Source organism: Rattus rattus, chromosome 9 (genome assembly GCF_011064425.1).
Source record: "Rattus rattus isolate New Zealand chromosome 9, Rrattus_CSIRO_v1, whole genome shotgun sequence".
In the NCBI taxonomy this organism is placed as follows: domain Eukaryota; kingdom Metazoa; phylum Chordata; class Mammalia; order Rodentia; family Muridae; genus Rattus; species Rattus rattus.
In genome coordinates this window covers 80529684-80547520 of record NC_046162.1, presented here as the reverse complement: position 1 = coordinate 80547520, position 17837 = coordinate 80529684, and the positions used below count along the sequence as shown (strand labels likewise).

Below are 17837 nucleotides of genomic sequence, written 5' to 3'. Positions count from 1 at the left end.
GGTTTGATGATATTTTTAATAATTACCTAGCTCCACTGCACAGATAAATACATATATCGATGTCTATGTGTGCACATACATAGATGTATACGGTTCTCTTGGCAGAGGCAGCAGAGGAGGATGAGAAGAGGGAGGCAGGCAGTGTGACTGAAGTGAGAAAAATGGGCCACGGCTATTACATCGTTAGAGGGCAGTTGGGGACAGCCAGAGCCATAATAGCAAAGTCTGTGTGGATTGGTTACTAATTATTAGCAGAGTTTCAAGTCAGTTCCCTCTGGCTGTCATAAAAGCAGGTTTATCCAGTATTTTTGCTAGCCTGAATCTGTAATCGGCCTTTTCCTAGGTGCTATAATAGCCAGTGACTAATGTTTGTGAAAATGAAGCAGGGTAATTCACACACTGCTGCCACAGAACTTGGGGTCCAACAGACAGACACCGCCTCTGTTCAATCGGGAGACTGCAATAAAATTTTATAATGTCCCCGATGGCTGGGGGATGGGGTGGAGGAAGACTCAGGTTGCTATGGGAACATGAGGGTGAAGTACTAAAATAACTGATAGGTAAGCTGATTCAGAAAGACAAGGAGAAACCAGGAAGCGGTCAGAGTGAGGCAGGTGTTACCAACAGAGGAGACAGATGCCTGGGGAGGGCACCACCGTCTTTGGAGAGCTGATAATAATCTGGGGGCGTAGACAGGGTCGGGATCCAACGGGTTATGTAAGAGTGAACGCTGAGCTGAGGAGCCGAGCGTGAGTCTCAGACCTCACCCTTCTGTCACAAGAGCCATAGATAATGAGTCAAAGCCCCTGGCTTCTCAGGCATCCAGCACAGATAGTGCAGGAACTCGATGCTTAGGAAGAGAAGCAGAGAGCTGAGCTTTGGGTCCTACAGCCTCCCCCATTGTCTTCCTGAAGACTTTCCAAATAGCAATTGAAAGAGAGAGCAAGAGCAGCTGTCTTCCTAGAAATCAGACTGAGGGACAGTTGATGGGGCAGGGACCTAGGGAGAACAGAGCTGCTAGGACAAACCTCCAGGAATCTACAAAGGATTACGCTTGGCCAAGCATCAAGCTGCATCTGTGCAGGGCAAAGTTCTGGAAGCCCTCGCTGAGGCATAACCCTCTGAAGGTGAGGGGCTAAACGGTGATTTCAGACGGACTGGATTCAGGGGGAGTAGTGGAGCCCCCACCATCCGAAGTGGTAAAACCACACCGAACATCAAACATCTCTGGCTTTCGGGTGACCAGGATCACTTTGGGCACAGAGTCCCTCTGCCCCTGTGTGTTTTTATCACTGTGACAAAGAAGCTCAAAAAACAAACAAAACAAACAACAACAACGAAACACAAAAAAGGAAGGAGGGAAGGATTTATTCTCTCTCAGAGTGTTTGGAGGCTTCAGCCTGTAGTTACTTGACGGTTGCTGGTTCTTGCAAGGAGAGGCACGCTGTGCAGGGAGCATATGGTGAAGCAGGGTGGAGTACCTCACAGCAGACAGAGAGATAGCTAAGAAGGAGCCAGCGGCAAGCGAAGCCCTTGAGAGGCATGGCCCCCACCAACCTGCTGCCTCCCACAAGGCCCCACCTTGAAGTAGGTCAGTATACAAAATTCTTCTGATTAAAACGGACAATAGAACTAGACAATAAAGGGATCTTTGGTACTGAAGAATTAGAACTGTGCCACAAAAAGAGAGAGACATCCCAAACGTTTAAAGATTAAACAGCTCACTTCTATATAAATTCCTGCGTCTTTGAATTGACTAGTGATGAATCTGTAAGCTGGCGGTTTGTGGGCTGCAGCCCAAGCGGCGTTGGGAAAGAGGTGTGGTGCTTTAGATGCCTCTGTGAGTGTGCAGGTTGCTTCGATGAGTCATCCTGACTAGGCCGGGGTACCTAAATGTCTGTCCATTAACAGCCTGATTGTGAAGGCGCTTCTTCAGTAACATTAGCATTCAACTCAGGAGACACAGTGCATTCCCTGTCCTGTGGGTGGGCCTCAACCAGTCACCGGAGGGCTTTAAGATAAAGGACTGAGGCCTTCCTAGTGAGGATCCTCCCCAGCCTTTGCATGTCAGCCACTTTGGATGTCAGCCACAGTAGCAGCATTACCTGGACCACTGTCTTCCAGCCCCCTGCAGAATTCAGACTTGCTGCTCCGTGATTACACAAGTCAGTGCCTTAAAATCTATCAGTGTGTACACACACGCACGCACGCACGCGCACGTGCTGCGTGCAGACGTACACATCCATCTTTTGAACTCTGCACCTAATACTGCACAGGTTGGTCTGGAACCCTGACTAGGGTGATAAGATAATGAAGAAAGAACAAACACGTGTACAGGAAGTCTGGGATCATTCTGACGGAGGGACACCAATGATGCAACCTAAAACCTGAGGGAGTTTGTCATGTACAAGCATGAGTAGGATAGGCGTTAGCTAGTCTTGGAAGGTCTCAGAGGGGAGCAGTCTCAGAGTACAGTCATCTGTGAGGAAGATGCTGCAGGGGCTAGCTTTTGCACGTTCCTGTAGGTCAGGCATTGGTGAACACTAGATTACACTAGTATTTGGACCAGAGGGATGCTTGGCCATCTCGTGAGGCCAAGGCACTGGCGTCTGCTACATGTCTGTGCCTGTAGTAATACACGTTCGCTCCAGGCTCAGTTCCTGTGTTTCTGTTTCTTTGAAGACTTCTGACTAACACTATTAAAAAGAAGAACATTTTAAAATTAGTGATGTAAACATCTATCTTCAGATGGAAAAAGTAAATCAAGCCTACAGTAACTAACAGTACAGAAATAATTAGAGGGCTGTGGATATGGCTTAGTGATGTAGACTCTGCTGGGCATGTCAGAGGTCAGAGGCAGTGGGTTCAATCCCTAGTATTGAGCACACACACACACACACACAACACACTCGCACACACACACACACACACACACACACACACACACACACACACACACACACACGGGGGGGGAGAGAGGAGAGGGGGAGAGAGGAGAGAACATGAACTCAACAACTAGAAAAAAAAATCATGAAACCAAAGCTGTTTCTTTGAAAAGGTTTCAATCAGACATTATAGCGAATTTTATACTTAGGGTTAGAATAGTAATAGTTCTATACAGACTTCCAACGGTAGAGTGGAGCTTGGTGAGGTGGGACGTGCTTGCCACTCCAGGACCTGGGAAGATCAAGAGTTCAAGGCCAGCAAGACTACCTGAGAGCCAGAAGTTAATAATCAATCAGGCAAACATAACTGGATGGAAAGAAGCACTTCCTGGTTCATTTGATAAAGCCAAGATTACCCTGAGAATCAAACACACATTGCAGGAACACTGCAGACCAGCACCCATGAGGCAGAAAAGGCTCCAAAGGGCTCCAACCAGAATATCAGCAAATCTAGTTTCATGAGGATGTAAAACGAATCATAATCAGGTCAGGTTTCCCTGGAGCCATTGGTAAGTCACTTAGAAATTTGCCACATTGTGAGAATCAATGAGAAAGAGTAGTTCTCTCAACTGATGAAGGAAAAGCTTCTGACGAGATTTCAGCCTTCAGCCATCATTTTAAGAGTCTCAACAAACTTAGAAACTTTACAGATCAGATAAAAAGATAATTAAGGAAACACCACCAGCAAATATCATATTTTTTGCTGAAAGACAGTGATTGATAAGAACACAATGTTGTATGTCCTCACTGCTTCTAGTCAGCGTGTAACCGATGTGCTAGGGATACAACAAGAGATAAGAGAAACAAAAGCAAGCCAGTGGAGAGGAACAGGAAACAGACTTCATGTGTAGACGACCTTCATCACCGCATAGAAACCAGGATCTGCAGAAAAGTTCTAGACCTTAAGAATGAGTTCAGCAGCACAGTTGGCTACAACATTAAAAGTAGCGACATCCTTCCTCTGGAGACCTCACACCTGTTTGTGCCACTGGGCTGTCTCTGGTGATCCCCGAGAAGTTAAGGCACACTGTGAGTACTCCATGCATCTGTCAGCGGGATGCAGAAAATAGCCACCACTGCTCTTAATGGTGTGGGAAGAAGATAGGTTTGTGTGGTGATACGAAAAGCAGACACCAAGAGGACTGGAGACCTCTGGGAGGATGGGGTGGAACATGTGATACCGTTATGCAGAATCCAGACCAGTAGAACATCCCAGTCAGGATCTTCATCTGGGAGAAGGGGGGAGAATACAGCTAGACTCTGACCAATGGTCTAGACCACAACTCCTGTGGGGACCTAGGATGACTGAAGAAGATTGGAGCCCACAGAGGGCTGTGCCATGTCTGTTGGGACTGGACAATGGGAATGTCCAGGAAGAAATGAGTCTGTGGACCTTTTATGTGAATAGTTTATTTAGGAAGCAGTGCCATTTATATATAAATACAACTCAATGGAAGAAGGGAAGTGTTTTCAAGAGAAGTGTTGAGAGCATTTGAATGTCACTTTTGTGTCATGCAGAAGCCCTGTTTGAAGTATAGGCTTAGCTATGAAGCAAGGAGCTGAAGATTCCTTGGAAACACAAACATCAGGAAACCTGGAACCTCTTATCATCACAATTTTTTTTGGATAGGCATAGGTTTGGGAGCCACAGAAATAAAGACCATGAGAGAAGAAAAAGTCAGTTGGGGAAAGTTCCAAAGCTTTGCTTCTATGAGGAAAACGCACAGACAGTCACAGTCCTGAAGGAAATACTCGCTGTGTCTGTGATGAAGGACAGGCATCCTAAACGTAGCCACCTGTTAAATGTTTGCCCAGTCTTCCGTCCTTCAAATCATTCCTAAAGCTCTTTAAAAGATGGGTACAAAAACTTGCAAAGAAAAAGAAAACCCATAACCCTCTGAAAACAGGTGGATATAACTAGTGGTCAGGAAAATAGAAATTAAAGCCCCAGCGAGCTGCCCCAACATACCCACAAGAGCAGCGATGATTAGAGACCCGCACTAGGATGGGTCCCACCAGCGTGCAATGTGTAAAATGATAGGGCCTGCCCCCAAAAGTCTAGTTTTTACACTTTTAGTTTCTAGCGTGCATTTATTCTGGGACTTGGTGGTTTTCTTTAACAGAAATGGAAACGTATGTCGCAAAAAGACTCACCAAGTTAAATACCAGCCTCCATCATTGCAGTTCCCAAGAGAGAGAGAATTAATAAACTGTGGTAATGAGGGAACGGCCAAGCAGAGCAACGGCAGTGACAAACGCAAAAACCTAAAGCAAGCAAACAAAGATAAAGAGCATTGGAAATATGTGCTTGGATTTACACAGCTCCCAGAAAATAAGCAGTTTAATTCCGTTCATCTGAAGTTCTAGAGTGGGGGGTCCTGTACGCGGTGGTCGTGTTAAGAACAGTGCTTGCCTTGGTGGCTGGAGGGGTCCAGAATTGACTGGGACTGAGATGCCAAAGAACTTTACAGAAGCATTTGGATGGATGTCGTTAGCATTTCTTCTAGGCTGCACCCACAGTTACCTGGCGAGAGCCAGGTATGCCCGACTCACTGTAAAAGGAGCCGCTCTCTCGCTCTCTCGTGCTCTCTCCCCTCCCTTCCCCTCTGTCCTTCTCCCCATTCCCCTCCCCCATCTCTCCACATGCTCACAGCCTCTACACTCACCTCTCCCTCCCCCCCCTCTCTCTCTCTCTCCCCCTCTCTCTCTCTCTCTCCTCTCTCTCTCTCCCTCCCTCTCCCTCTCCCTCTCCCTCTCTCTCTGCCTTTCTGTCTCTGTTACCCACTCCACTCCCCTCCCCATGCCCTAAACAAACTCTATTCCATCCTATATCCGTGTATGGCTGGTACCTCCGAGGGAAGGGATACCTCAGCATAGGCCCACAGAGGCACCCAGTTCCCCACACCATAACAAGCCTCTACCAAACATATCCCGCGCTCCCCTTTCTCTTTTATATAACACAACAGATGTAATCAGTGTAATCAAGCTCCTTCTGTCCCACCTTTCGTTCTCATCTGTACACCTCACAAAACACGTGAACCCCCATTTTGAAGACGCCCATTTCCCCAGTGCCAAATGAAAGTTCAGACATCAGACCATTTCACTTCAGGTCCCAATTCTGACACTAGGAGACTTCCTGGCCTTGAGAAAAGTACCTAACCTCTCTGTTTCTTGTTAGTCAGTGCTGTTGATAAGGAATGGTCCCCAAGTTAGGGTGGTGAAGATTTACATAGCCAAGTACACAGGAGGGCTTCACGGCGTCTACCAGGTACCAGCAACATCTAAGAACGCATTTGGCCTGCTTTAGGGTCAAGTCTGTTCCTGTCTTTGAGAGTCTGACGAGGTAGAAGGGTTTTAAGGAGCTGCCCCTTGACAGATTGTTTAAAAACTGACTGGTGTACTTGTTCCGGTCTCTAGCTCGTTTGGACAAAGAGGATTGGAGTCTATCAAAACCAAGGCAGAAACCAGATTACCCTGAGGACAGACGGAAGCAGTGCCCAGCCACATGACTGTTGGGCTGCCTCTTAGCCTCTTGTCCACCAGATCAGGAGGCTATTACACAAGTGACTCTTCCACTTGGGGTTCCTGCTGCCCCGTAAGAGTCTATGGCAACCTTTGTCCGTCTAGAACAGGGCTCCTGATGCGCATACAAGGATGTAGTACGATCGGGACTGGTAGCCCTGGAACCCGTACGAAGCAATGCAAGTGTATGATTACTGGCTTGAGGGTTTTGGTTTTAGATTTATTTTTTTTTAACATTTTAATTGATGTCTAGCTGAACATGTCTCTTCTTACCAAGAAAAGAAAATCTGCTCTGGGTCATTTCAAGTCCCCTCCTTCCTAATCTTTTACTCCCACAAAGCCCTGAAGTTCAGGGGAATGTTACAAATAGGGTTGATCATCACGCCTAGCCCTGCGTCCTACCACCGGCCTTCACACACTCTTTTTCCTTCTGGCGAGGCCTGTGGGCTCCTTCCTAGCAGGCGGCTGAGCTGGAATTTCCTCTTGCTGTTGCCTGACTTGACCGTTGGGACCATTGGGCCACATGGACTTGCTCCAAGGTTGCCTTTATTAGGACACAGCTGTCTGCATTCTCGTTCCCTTCAAAGGGCCGGCCACCCTCTGCCTTCTGCTTCTCCGACCAGCTCCCCTTCCTCTGCGGCACCACCTCCCCTACAACCTCCTGCATTCAAGTCTCTCTGTAGTTGACTCCTTACGGATGGGCCTCTGAATCTCTCTTTTAAGACTTTTAAGACGGCCTTAAAAAGCCTTGCTTTTGACTTAAAACATACAGGATGTAGCTCTAACACCCGGAAGCACGGGGTAAATTAGGAAATCCCTAAGACTGTGTAATGTGTCCCATGTCAGCAGGAAAGACGCCCTCAATTCATACACGCCGCCAAGATTGGGGAAATAAAACAAAACAAAACAAACAAAACAAAATCAGTACAGATGGTGCAAGAGAGGTCAAAGGCACGCGACCGGCCTGGCCGAGATAGAAGCTGTAAACCAGTTCCTTGGACCTGCCACACGTGGAAGGAAGCTTCCAAAGGGTAGCCTGGGAAACGAAGGTCACCACGGCCGACCGTGATAACATTCTGCTTGGGCGCAGTTAAGCGAGCAGAATTACCGCCTCGTCCTGTGGAGCCTATGAGTCCAATGGTCAGATCCTGCCTGCAGATCCATGGGGCATCCCAGGTCAAGCGGGCGAGGCGTTTTACAGTAGCTTTTTGTCTCCAGATAAGGGTGTCGTTCACACCATGCTTTTTTACCGTGCAGAGAAACCAGGAGCTTTGGGGGCAAGGACAGTGACTCTTAACCTTGGTTGTCACATCAGAGTAACATCACCCTTTCTCCCCCTCCCCCGCCTCTGTTGACAGAATAACACTGACGGACTTCAAGAGCTTGCCTGTGGGGGCCTGATCTACTGCCTGGGAGTCGTGTTCTTCAAGAGCGATGGCATCATTCCATTCGCCCATGCCATCTGGCACCTGTTCGTGGCCACAGCCGCTGCCGTACACTACTATGCCATTTGGAAGTACCTTTACCGAAGTCCCACGGACTTTATTCGGCATTTGTGACCCGTCTCTGCTAGGCTTTCAAATCAGTATTATCACGGTTGAGGCACTTGAGTGGGGTAAGAGCTGAGCGCTGCGCACAGAAGAGTAAGCAACTTGCACTGACTTCGTTTAATTTTTTTTTAATATAATTACTGTGAAAGTATAAAAGCTGTGCCTTGGAGTTCTCCTCTTCACAGGCAACAGATAAGGTAGTGAATTAATTCTTCATTCCATTCCACTATCATGAAGGACTCGGGATAGACATGGCCAGCTGATGTTTACAAACCAGAATTTTGTATTTTTTTTTTCTGTTTTACAGATTTTAACTACGATGATTTTTTCTAAATCAGTAGGTCAGGTTGTCAAAGTCAGTGCAACAATACAACTTCCTTTTTAAGAAAAACAAGCGCCGTTTCTATCACGTTTCCCGTTCACTGTGTAAAGAATCATGGAAACTTAACACTACTCTTTACCATGTTTCATCTTGACATAACATGGTTCTTTTTTAAAAGGAGGCTTCGGTTCTTTTGTAAATTTTTAAGAGAAACTCTCCCATTGAAAAACGCGCCCGCCCCCCCACCATGGTTCCTCATTCGTGCGAAGTTTTGCAGCAAGCGGTCAACATTCCACAAACAAACATTATACCTCTTCTGACGGTTTTATTCAGTGTGGAGAACTTGCCAATTTTCTAGAAAAACTGCAGTTTTTTCCCAAACTTTTCTGCCAATCTCTGACCCTGAATTCTGTGCTGCTCTGGGCTGACGTCCTTGACCTGGTGTGGGCCACCAGGGCTAAGACAGTGTTTTGATATCATCAACTTTTTCAGAAGACATAACTTTGCTGTCTGCCTTTGCCACTTTTTCTCCAGGGTCTGTCTCCGCGGTGGAGGAGGATCCTGTCTGGATTATGATAGTATTGTTGGGTTGCCCATCTGCCAGACGCTCCTCCTGAGCTTTCTGAATTACGGTGAATTATGGTGAAATCCTATTGCCACTTTGGTGCCCAACGAACGGTTCAGTCATCGTGGTTAATTAAGCCACTTAAATTTACTGTATCAGTTTGATATTCATTTTAATTGTGGGACTAGACACAGAAACTCACATTTCTGCCTTTTCCTCTGCATTTCTCAATATACTATGTTTTTTTTTTTTCCCCACACCGTAAATACAGCATTGATTGACAGGTAGAAACTCATGTCAGTAGTCTGTGGGTTTTATGCCAACTCAGTGGAGTGATATTTATATATTATTTCTAGTTCCCTCTCAATGTCTTATATTAAGATTGATGTATTAGTTGCATTGTTGGTTAATCTTTCTTGGCGTTTAAGAGAAGTGACGTCGCCTTGCCTTTAGATCAGATGTTAATATCACCTATTTGTCTAGGAATAGGCCCGCTCAGTGGAATTGTCAGATTAAAGATACACTTTATTAATTGAAACTCTGTACAGCTGTAAGTTTAAAAGAAGACTTATTTTGTATGTGTGTTGAGGCTCTGATTTTGGTAAATTGTGAAGGAACAATGGAAGAGCGGACTTCTGGGAATTTGTTCAGTGGTCAAGGGAACCCAAGGACAACACCAGCCAGGCCGCTCTAGATGCATGGTTCTGAACATTTAGGTGCCTGTTATTTTACTGTGTATATTTTACTTTAAATATATTAACTTTTTGTGGATTCATTTAAAGTCTGCTCATACGCAACACTGTCAAAACCACTAAAATGTATGTAAGAACGTGTGCTGTAGATTAGAATAAAGTTGTTACTTGGGTTGACTCCATTGTCTGCAGCATATGGCTGAAAAGTTAATGCTGGGTGTTTGTGAGCTCGAGCGAATCTCATATTCGGAATTTGTGAAGCCGTCTTCCAGAAATCAGGATGCAGAGGCAAACAAACTGGTCTTTTCGTTTTTAGCTTTCTCATCTGCCTTGTAAATACTGACCTGCCAGAGCTAACTGAAGCTTCATTCAGCGCCTTGCCAGGTTTCTGGAAGCAGGGGGTACTGATGTGATGTCATCTCAGCTCAGCAAGGACACTGAGTCAGGAGGCTCGTGAGTTTGAGAGGAGCATGGCCTACACAGTAAGTTTGAGGCCAGTCCCAGCTAATCCCATAATCCCAGGAGAGAGTCTATCAGATAGATAGATAGATAGATAGATAGATAGATAGATAGATAGATAGATAGATAGATAGATAGATGATGAATCTGATTGTGTGTGTGTGTGTGTGTGTGTGTGTGTGTGTGTGTAACCAAATAACAGTAGTCACTTTTAAAAGGCCCAAGCCCCACAGCTTAAAGAGATCACTCCATGTCTCCCTGCAGCTCTCTCGAATAAAGAAGAAACTGTCTGTGCTGTGGTCTAAGTGTAGCCCCCAATTTATGGTCCCAGCCAGCACCTGGCTCCTCCAAGCTCTTTGTCACGTACGCTATTCAACTAAATCACTTGATGTGAAACTTCCCCTTAAAGGTTATAAAAGTCCGGTTTTCCTTTGTGCAGAGATTGGTCTGGACACTACACAGGGATTTGTTCAAGGAGGTGCTCTGAAGACTACTCTCTGAAGAGCCTCTCTGGCCTCCTCCCCTCGACCCTCTCAAGGCGCCACACTCCTGAGTGCTCCTTCTCTCTGTCTCTCTAGCTCGCGCCTCATTTTCCGTCTTAAATGTAGCTTCTCTCCAGGTTTATAGAGAAGCTGTGTCTTTCCTTTAAGATCCCCCTGTCGGGCTGGAGAGATTGCTCAGTGTTTAAGAACCCTGGTTGCTAAGGTCCTGAGTTCAATTCCCAGCAACCACATGGTGGCTCACAACCATCTATGAATGAGATCTGATGCCCTCTTCTGGTGTGTCTGAAGTCAGCTCCAGTGTACTCATAAATAATAAATCTTTAAAAAAAAAAACACCACACACAAAGACACCCCCCCAGTGTTCACTCTTCAAGATACGTATATGCATATGTGTGTGTATACACACATATATACATATATTTACATATACAAATATATTCAAATTCACATATATATATATATTTGATTAAGTACTGAGATTAAAGGTGTGCAGTATATCAAAACATCTTCAGTGCCATGTTCTTCCATCTCAAGGCCTGAAGGCTCTGTGTGTGTGTGTGTGTGTGTGTGTGTGTGTGTGTGTGTGTGTGTGTGTGTGTGTGTGTTTATAGTATATCTTTACCTGGGGGAACTTTTGCTTATCTCGTGTAATCCATTGTGGGTTCAGATTAAAAGCTTCCTTATGCCCACTGACTAGGTTATATTTAACTCTTATAACCCTAGCCACACCTTCAGTGTTACATAGAACCCATCCTTGGCTCTGGGGATCGAGCTTCATACCTACATGCTGGACAAGTGTTTCATCTCTGAGCTGCTCCCTTAACCCCCTCTCTGTACTTTGGGCAGTAAGAGAGACGACTGCTTCATTCAAAGTGAGGACGAGATCTAGGTCTGCTCACCTCCACGGCCGCGCCTTTGCCATGAGCCACTGCATTAGAGCAGAGCCAGCAAAATCAAAGAACTTGAGCTGGACGTTCACCAAGCGTGGACACGGGAAAGAGAACGATTTCCATATGGTGAAGGGCCTTAGTAAGGACCAAACGACCCTTCCACGGAACTCTGAAGTGTTATTTCCAGGAATTCTGTCCTCTAACTGCAGGTTTCTAGTACGTATTTCTAGAGTACTTGTACCCACCCACCTAGTGATGCCCCCTTAATGTCTCCCATCTAAAGCTGATTTAAAGACTAGGTCCTTCAGCTGAGCAGCCACCAGTCCTTGAGGTCCCAACTACCTCTGTTCTCAGCTTCTAGTATGGCGCTGGGCTCAAGGTTCTTGGGTGGAAGGGAGTTCGGGGGCAAATGGGGAAGGTATGGTTTAGAGCTCAGAGGTTGGCTTCTCTCAACTGGTTGGAACCTAACTTTGAGTTTCAGAAAGTTCGGGGAAGCTGTGGGTCTGGGGTGTAACAGTGAGACACCATCCTGTCCGAAATAAAGAGAAACAACACTTGTTTATCGATGCTTTCATAAACCCAGCGACAGTTTACGAGCTTGGGAAATGATTCTTGCCTTCCTTATTTCCCCGTGGTCCTTCCTTCTTTTCTGACCTAATAATAAAATGAACAGAATCAGCGCTTGGGCCTACATCCCTGGAGCCTCACTGTGGGGTATTCTAAAAAAGCAGTAACTCTAAAATACTTACTGATATTATATCATATACTTTATCCCCCCATCATGCAAGTGCACAGCTCTTGAAAAGAAATATAGAAAAAAATTAAATCCCTGAGTTTACTCATTTGAATACACCATATTCTAGTCAGTCTTCTTACCCATATTTATAGGATTTTGTTTTATGCAGCTGTCTGTCTCCTACATAAAAATTGTAGGGGCTGGAGAGACAGCTCAGTGCTTAAGAGCACATGTGGCCCTTGCAGAGAGAGAGAGAGAGCCCTGTAACTGCAGCCCCAGGGGAACCCAATGCCTTTGGCCTCTGCAGGACACAGACATAGATACACATATACAGAATTAAACACTGTGATAAAAACAAATCCTTTTAGAACCTTTGTATGTCACTGCATTTTCCACACTGTCTTGCCATACCTGTTTAAAAATAGTATATAGCTCTCGGCTGGTGAGACAGCTCCACAGGTCCTGGCATTTGCTGCCAAACCCGGTCACCTGGTCACCCGAGTTCCACTGCTAAGACCTATGCAGCAGCAGTAGAAAACCAGCTCCCCAAAACCCTCCTCTGACCTCCATGTGTGTGTTGTAGCACATGTTCAAAATGCACGTGCGCGCACACACACACATGCATGCACACACACATGCATGCACGCGCACATGCATGCACACACACACACACACACACACACACGAATGCACACACACACACACTAAATGCTTCACATCATTTTAGTAGGGAGAATATTCTTTTCTTTCTGATGCCATACTGGGAATTTTAGGCAGTGCTCTCATGCATGCTGAGCAACGTAGCCAGAATTTTCAGTGGCTCTACCATTTTTTTCCGGAAGTAAAAAATTTTGCTCATTTTGGGATTTGTAGGTTCCTTTTTCAATATTTTATCATTATAAACACAGATGCAAGGAACCTAAGGCTCTGCTTGTGTTTATGATTCGGGTTTAAAGGCAGTAAGCAACTGTGTTCATTTTATATGCATGAGTGTGTGATCAACATGTATGTCCGTGCACCACATTCACATGGCACCGAGGGAGGCCAGAAGAGTGTTAGGTTCTCCTGGAGCAAAAGTTTGGACAGTGACCTACTACATGGGAGCCGGGAATAGAACCCGGGTCCTCTGGAAGAGCAGCCAATGCTCTTATCCACTGAGCCACCTCTCCAGCCTCTCAATGTCTCTTATGTGTTAAGTACCGTTCTGGTTTACCTTACTTATCCCATTCAGTCCATCAAAAAATTGTTAGTTTATCTTGTCTCCATTTTACACAGGAGGAAGTAACACAGAACGTGAGTTTTTTGCCCTGAGTAAGTGGTGATGCCTGGAAGCCAGGAAGCCTAGCGTCAGCTTAACCTCTAGGTCAACGTTTCACTGATAGGTTTGCCAACAGGAAGATACTTTAGAGATGCGGTTTGCTCTCCATCTCCCCGTTCTTGTGTGTGTTTGGTGTCTTTGGGTCACAGCTCCCGTCATCTGCCTGAGTACTTGGAGAGTTGACTGTGGAAATGACTCTGAGGCCGAAGAAGTGTCTTCCCCATCCTGATGAAGCAAAGTAAGGTTCCCCAGAGGACCTGGGCAGTGTTTTCAGCTGAACGAGACTAGGATTACTGCTTTCCTGTCTATCTGCGTTCTTGCTGTTTTAAATAGACAGTGCCGATATGTTCTCACACCCTGTGCCGTTCCCACCTACATGCCTGCAGTGTGTCAGTGGCGGTAGTTTTCCAAGAAATGCTGCAACCGTGCACTCTTCTAACTGCTTTGCACGGGAGTGAAGCTATTCTCCTCTGTCTGCCGCCAGAAAACATTAAGTCAGAAGAGTGCGAGTAGGTGAGGGAGTTTGGAGGACTCGGCTTTGGAGTCTTACACTATCTCTGAGGAGAGGTTGCTGTTCTAGAACATTCTTTTTTATTTTTTTATTGGATATTTTATGTATTTACATTTCAAATGTTATCCCCTTTCCCCTCCTCTCCCATTCCCCCTCCCTCTCCCCCTGCTTCTATGAGGATGCTCCCACTCCCGTCCACCAATTCCCATCAACATCCCGGCATTCCCCTACACTGGGAAACGAGCCTTCACAAGACCAAGGGCTTCTCCTCCTATTGATGCCAGACAATGCCATCCTCTGCTACATACGCAGCTGTAGTCATGGATCCTAGAGTATTCTCGATGTACTTAGTTGATTTCAGCCAAGGGAAAGGTCAGGCCCAATTTCCATCACAAGTATATGGTTTTTGTAAGACTGCGTTAGTGTTTTCTGAATCCTATTGGTGAGTGAGATATCAGGGCAGTCTAGAATCAGAACAAATTGGCTGCGCCAGCTTAGGTAAGTTACACTGAACTTCAACCCCTATCTGTTAACGGGGTTTATCTGCTTCTCTCAGTTCAGTCACAAGGGGGAAAAATACATTACGTCCTGGGATATTGTCGGCACTAGATAAAATATTCAAATGCTCCCTGGCCAAGCGTTTGCAATGCGAGCTAGAGCCCACCTGGGGAGATTTTCCATGCAGAAGGAGCCTTAAGGAACACTTTTTTAAATGTTTGTGCATTTTTTTTAACTCTTAAAAATAACCAGGGGGCCTGGAGAGATGGCTTATCCGTTAAAAGCACATGGGCTGCTCTTGCGGAGGACCAGAGTTCAGTTCCCAGCATCCATGTCCAATGCCTCAGAACTGTCTTTAACTCCACTTCTGGATCCTCTTCTGGGCTTCATGGGCTCCCTCATGCATATGGGTGCACAGGCAAACATTTTTTTTAATGGTCCATGCTTCTAAAGACTTTTGCGTAGTTGAAAAAAAAATCTGTTGCTCTTTAAATGTTTAACACTTCTCCAGGCAAAGGCCCGTGTATTCACAGAGGGAGCTAAGTGGGTTATCTTGTGCCCTTGTGGGTTTGTATGGTTGGTAACATATCAGACCCTTAGTGAAGTCTGTTGTTACTTGAGCCTGCCTCTTGTAGACTCATAGACCAGTGGTTTCTTAAGGGAATGGCTCCAGCCTTAGTGCTGTAATGGAATGAATGATCTCTCTGGTCTCTCTCTCTCAGTGATATATCTCATTTTCTTTAGACAGATGTTTATTGAGTGTCAACTGTGTTCCAAAGACTCTGGTCAAGGCATTGGGATGCTATAATAATAGTAGCAAAAGGCCAGGATCCAGCCTGATGCAGCTGCATCCTTCCTCACTTCACTCTGGAGTCTGTATTGGGTGTCCGCGTGAGCTTTTGACAATCTGTTTGCTGACCCCACAAGAGTGGCCATTAAACAAAACAAAATAGGCAAAGAGCAAGAAGTCCCAGCGTACCTAGATTCTCAATGCAGGGGCCTTGCTTGGTCCCACACATTTGTTGATCTACTAGGCTGAGTGCAAATTACCAGTTTAAAAATCTGTTCCTCATGAAACTCGAGAAGGATGACCAAAATGCGAATGCTTCACTCCTTCTTTAAAAGGGGAACAAGAATACCCTTGGGAAGAAATAGAGAGGCAAAGTTTACAACAGAGGCAGAAGGAACACCCATTCAGAGCCTGCCCCACATGTGGCCCATACATATACAGCCACCAAACTAGATAAGATGGATGAAGCAAAGAAGTGCAGGCTGACAGGAACCAGATGTAGATCTCTCCTGAGAGACACAGCCAGAATACAGCAAATACATAGGCGAATGCCAGCAGCAAACCACTGAACTGAGAACGGGACCCCCGCTGAAGGAATCAGAGAAAGGACTGAAGAGCTTGAAGGGCTTGAGACCCCCATATGAACAACAATGCCAACCAACCAGAGCTTCCAGGACTAAGCCACTACCCAAAGACTATACATGGACTGACCCTGGACTCTGACCTCATAGGTAGCAATGAATATCCTAGTAAGAGCACCAGTGGAAGGGGAAGCCCTTGGTCCCATAAGACTGAACCCCCAGTGAACGAGATTGTTGGGGGAGGGAGGTAATAGGGGGAGAATGGGGAGGGGAACACCCATAAAGAAGGGGAGGGGGAGGGATTAGGGGGATGTTGGCCCGGAAACTGGGAAAGGGAATAACACTCGAAATGTACATAAGAAATACCCAAGTTAATAAAGATGGGGAAAAAAATAAAAATCCGTTCCTACTTTTGAGCACACATTTAAGGGGATCCTCGATGAATTCTGCCTTCAAACGAATAACCTTCACAAGTCAACGACTCGACCTCCACTTGAGCTCCCTTTCTGTCTGTCAGGCAGTCTGGATGTAGAGTTGATCTCCCCTGGCAAGAGATGATGTCTGAGAAACACCTGCCAGGGCTGAGATGTTGTCCTTGCTTCTGGAATGCCACTTGTTTCTCTATTATCCACACCGGTCCCAAGCGTCATCCTCCTGGTCATGGCTGGGAAAACAGTACTTACTAAGGTAAGTCTTTGCTGCTCCAGTCTCCTGGGGAGGCACAGAGAACAAATGAGCAATTACGAGGCAGTGTGTAGACTGGGGCTTATTGTCAGAGGAGCGAGTGATTAACTTGCCCGGGGAGTCAGAAGTTTTCCCTGAAGATGTTTCATCCCAGCCCTCAGCCGAGACTTGAACCGTGATGGAGGCACTGGCAAGAAGATGTGGACGTGGAGGCAGGGGACAGTGTGAGGGTGCAGGGTCAGGGTTGGGGAGCATCACAGGGTGCATTTGAAAGAAGGAACACTGCAGGGTGTCTGGAAGGGGAGACGGTAATAATGGCTAATGCTGATTAAGCTCCCACTATGAGTCTGGCCCATTCTTCATGTTTCCCGTACAAATTGACTCATCTATTTTGAGAGCAAAGATGGTGATCTTAAAAGCATGTGCATCTTTTCCGGCCAAGTGAATTTCTTTTGTCTGGATAGTTCTGAATCCCTTTGCCTTTTAACTACCCCCTATGATCATGGACCTCCATAAAACTGTGATGAAAGAAAAATATTTTATGGTCCATCTGAGTCATTGCCTGTGTTGAAATTGTAACACACACACACACACACACACACACACACACACACACCATGGTGAAAGGGGTCATGGGTCATTCATCATTGGGAGTTTTTATGCTTTCCTACTGACATGTGTAATCAAGATCTGAAGGTGTTTATAAGAGGCTTCATCCAGTCGTTAAATTCATTCAACTAAGAGAGCCCTTCCTATGCACCGCATGCTTTTCCCCCCGGTGTCTGCATGAAGGCAGAAAGCAGAACAGACAAGATGCTGCTTCACGGGATAGACATTATAGATGGGAGGAAACGGAAACACAGAGTGTTTGTCAGGTGGTGATGAGCTCTAGAGGAAGCATTGGTCAGGAGGGAGTCATAGGGAGTGCTGAGATGGAGTGATTCAACCACAGATAAGAGAAGGTCTGTTGGAGAAGGAGCTATGAGAGCAAAAGGCCCTGGCCACCCTGAGGCCTGCTGGGGAAAGGCTCCAGGCAGAGGCCACAGGAAGTGCAAAAGCCTCTGACTTGAATACTGTGGAGGAGGCAATGAGCTTGGTGGAGTGACAAAGGCCTTGAACCGGGCTGAGTCAGGCTCTTCCTGACCAGTTCCTGCCCTCCTGGGCCATTTTTATAAACTTCCCCACTGTGAATAGTGGGCTGAGGTCCTTGCCCCTACTTGCCATCATCGAGAATCAGCCATCAGCAAGAATCTGCCTACCTTCCCTGCTTC

General features: G+C 46.1%; 1 protein-coding gene across 1 annotated transcript in view; it reads left to right on the top strand.

Moving 5' to 3' along the window:
* Nucleotides 1–9773, top strand: part of Mmd (monocyte to macrophage differentiation associated) — a 28595-nt gene extending 18822 nt beyond the window's left edge. The window contains exon 7 of the mRNA XM_032912421.1: nucleotides 7826–9773. Within this exon, the coding sequence (XP_032768312.1) occupies nucleotides 7826–8026 (201 nt within the window). The 3' untranslated portion in view covers nucleotides 8027–9773. The remainder of the gene's footprint in view (nucleotides 1–7825) is intronic.
* The last annotated feature ends 8064 nt before the right edge of the window (nucleotides 9774–17837 follow it).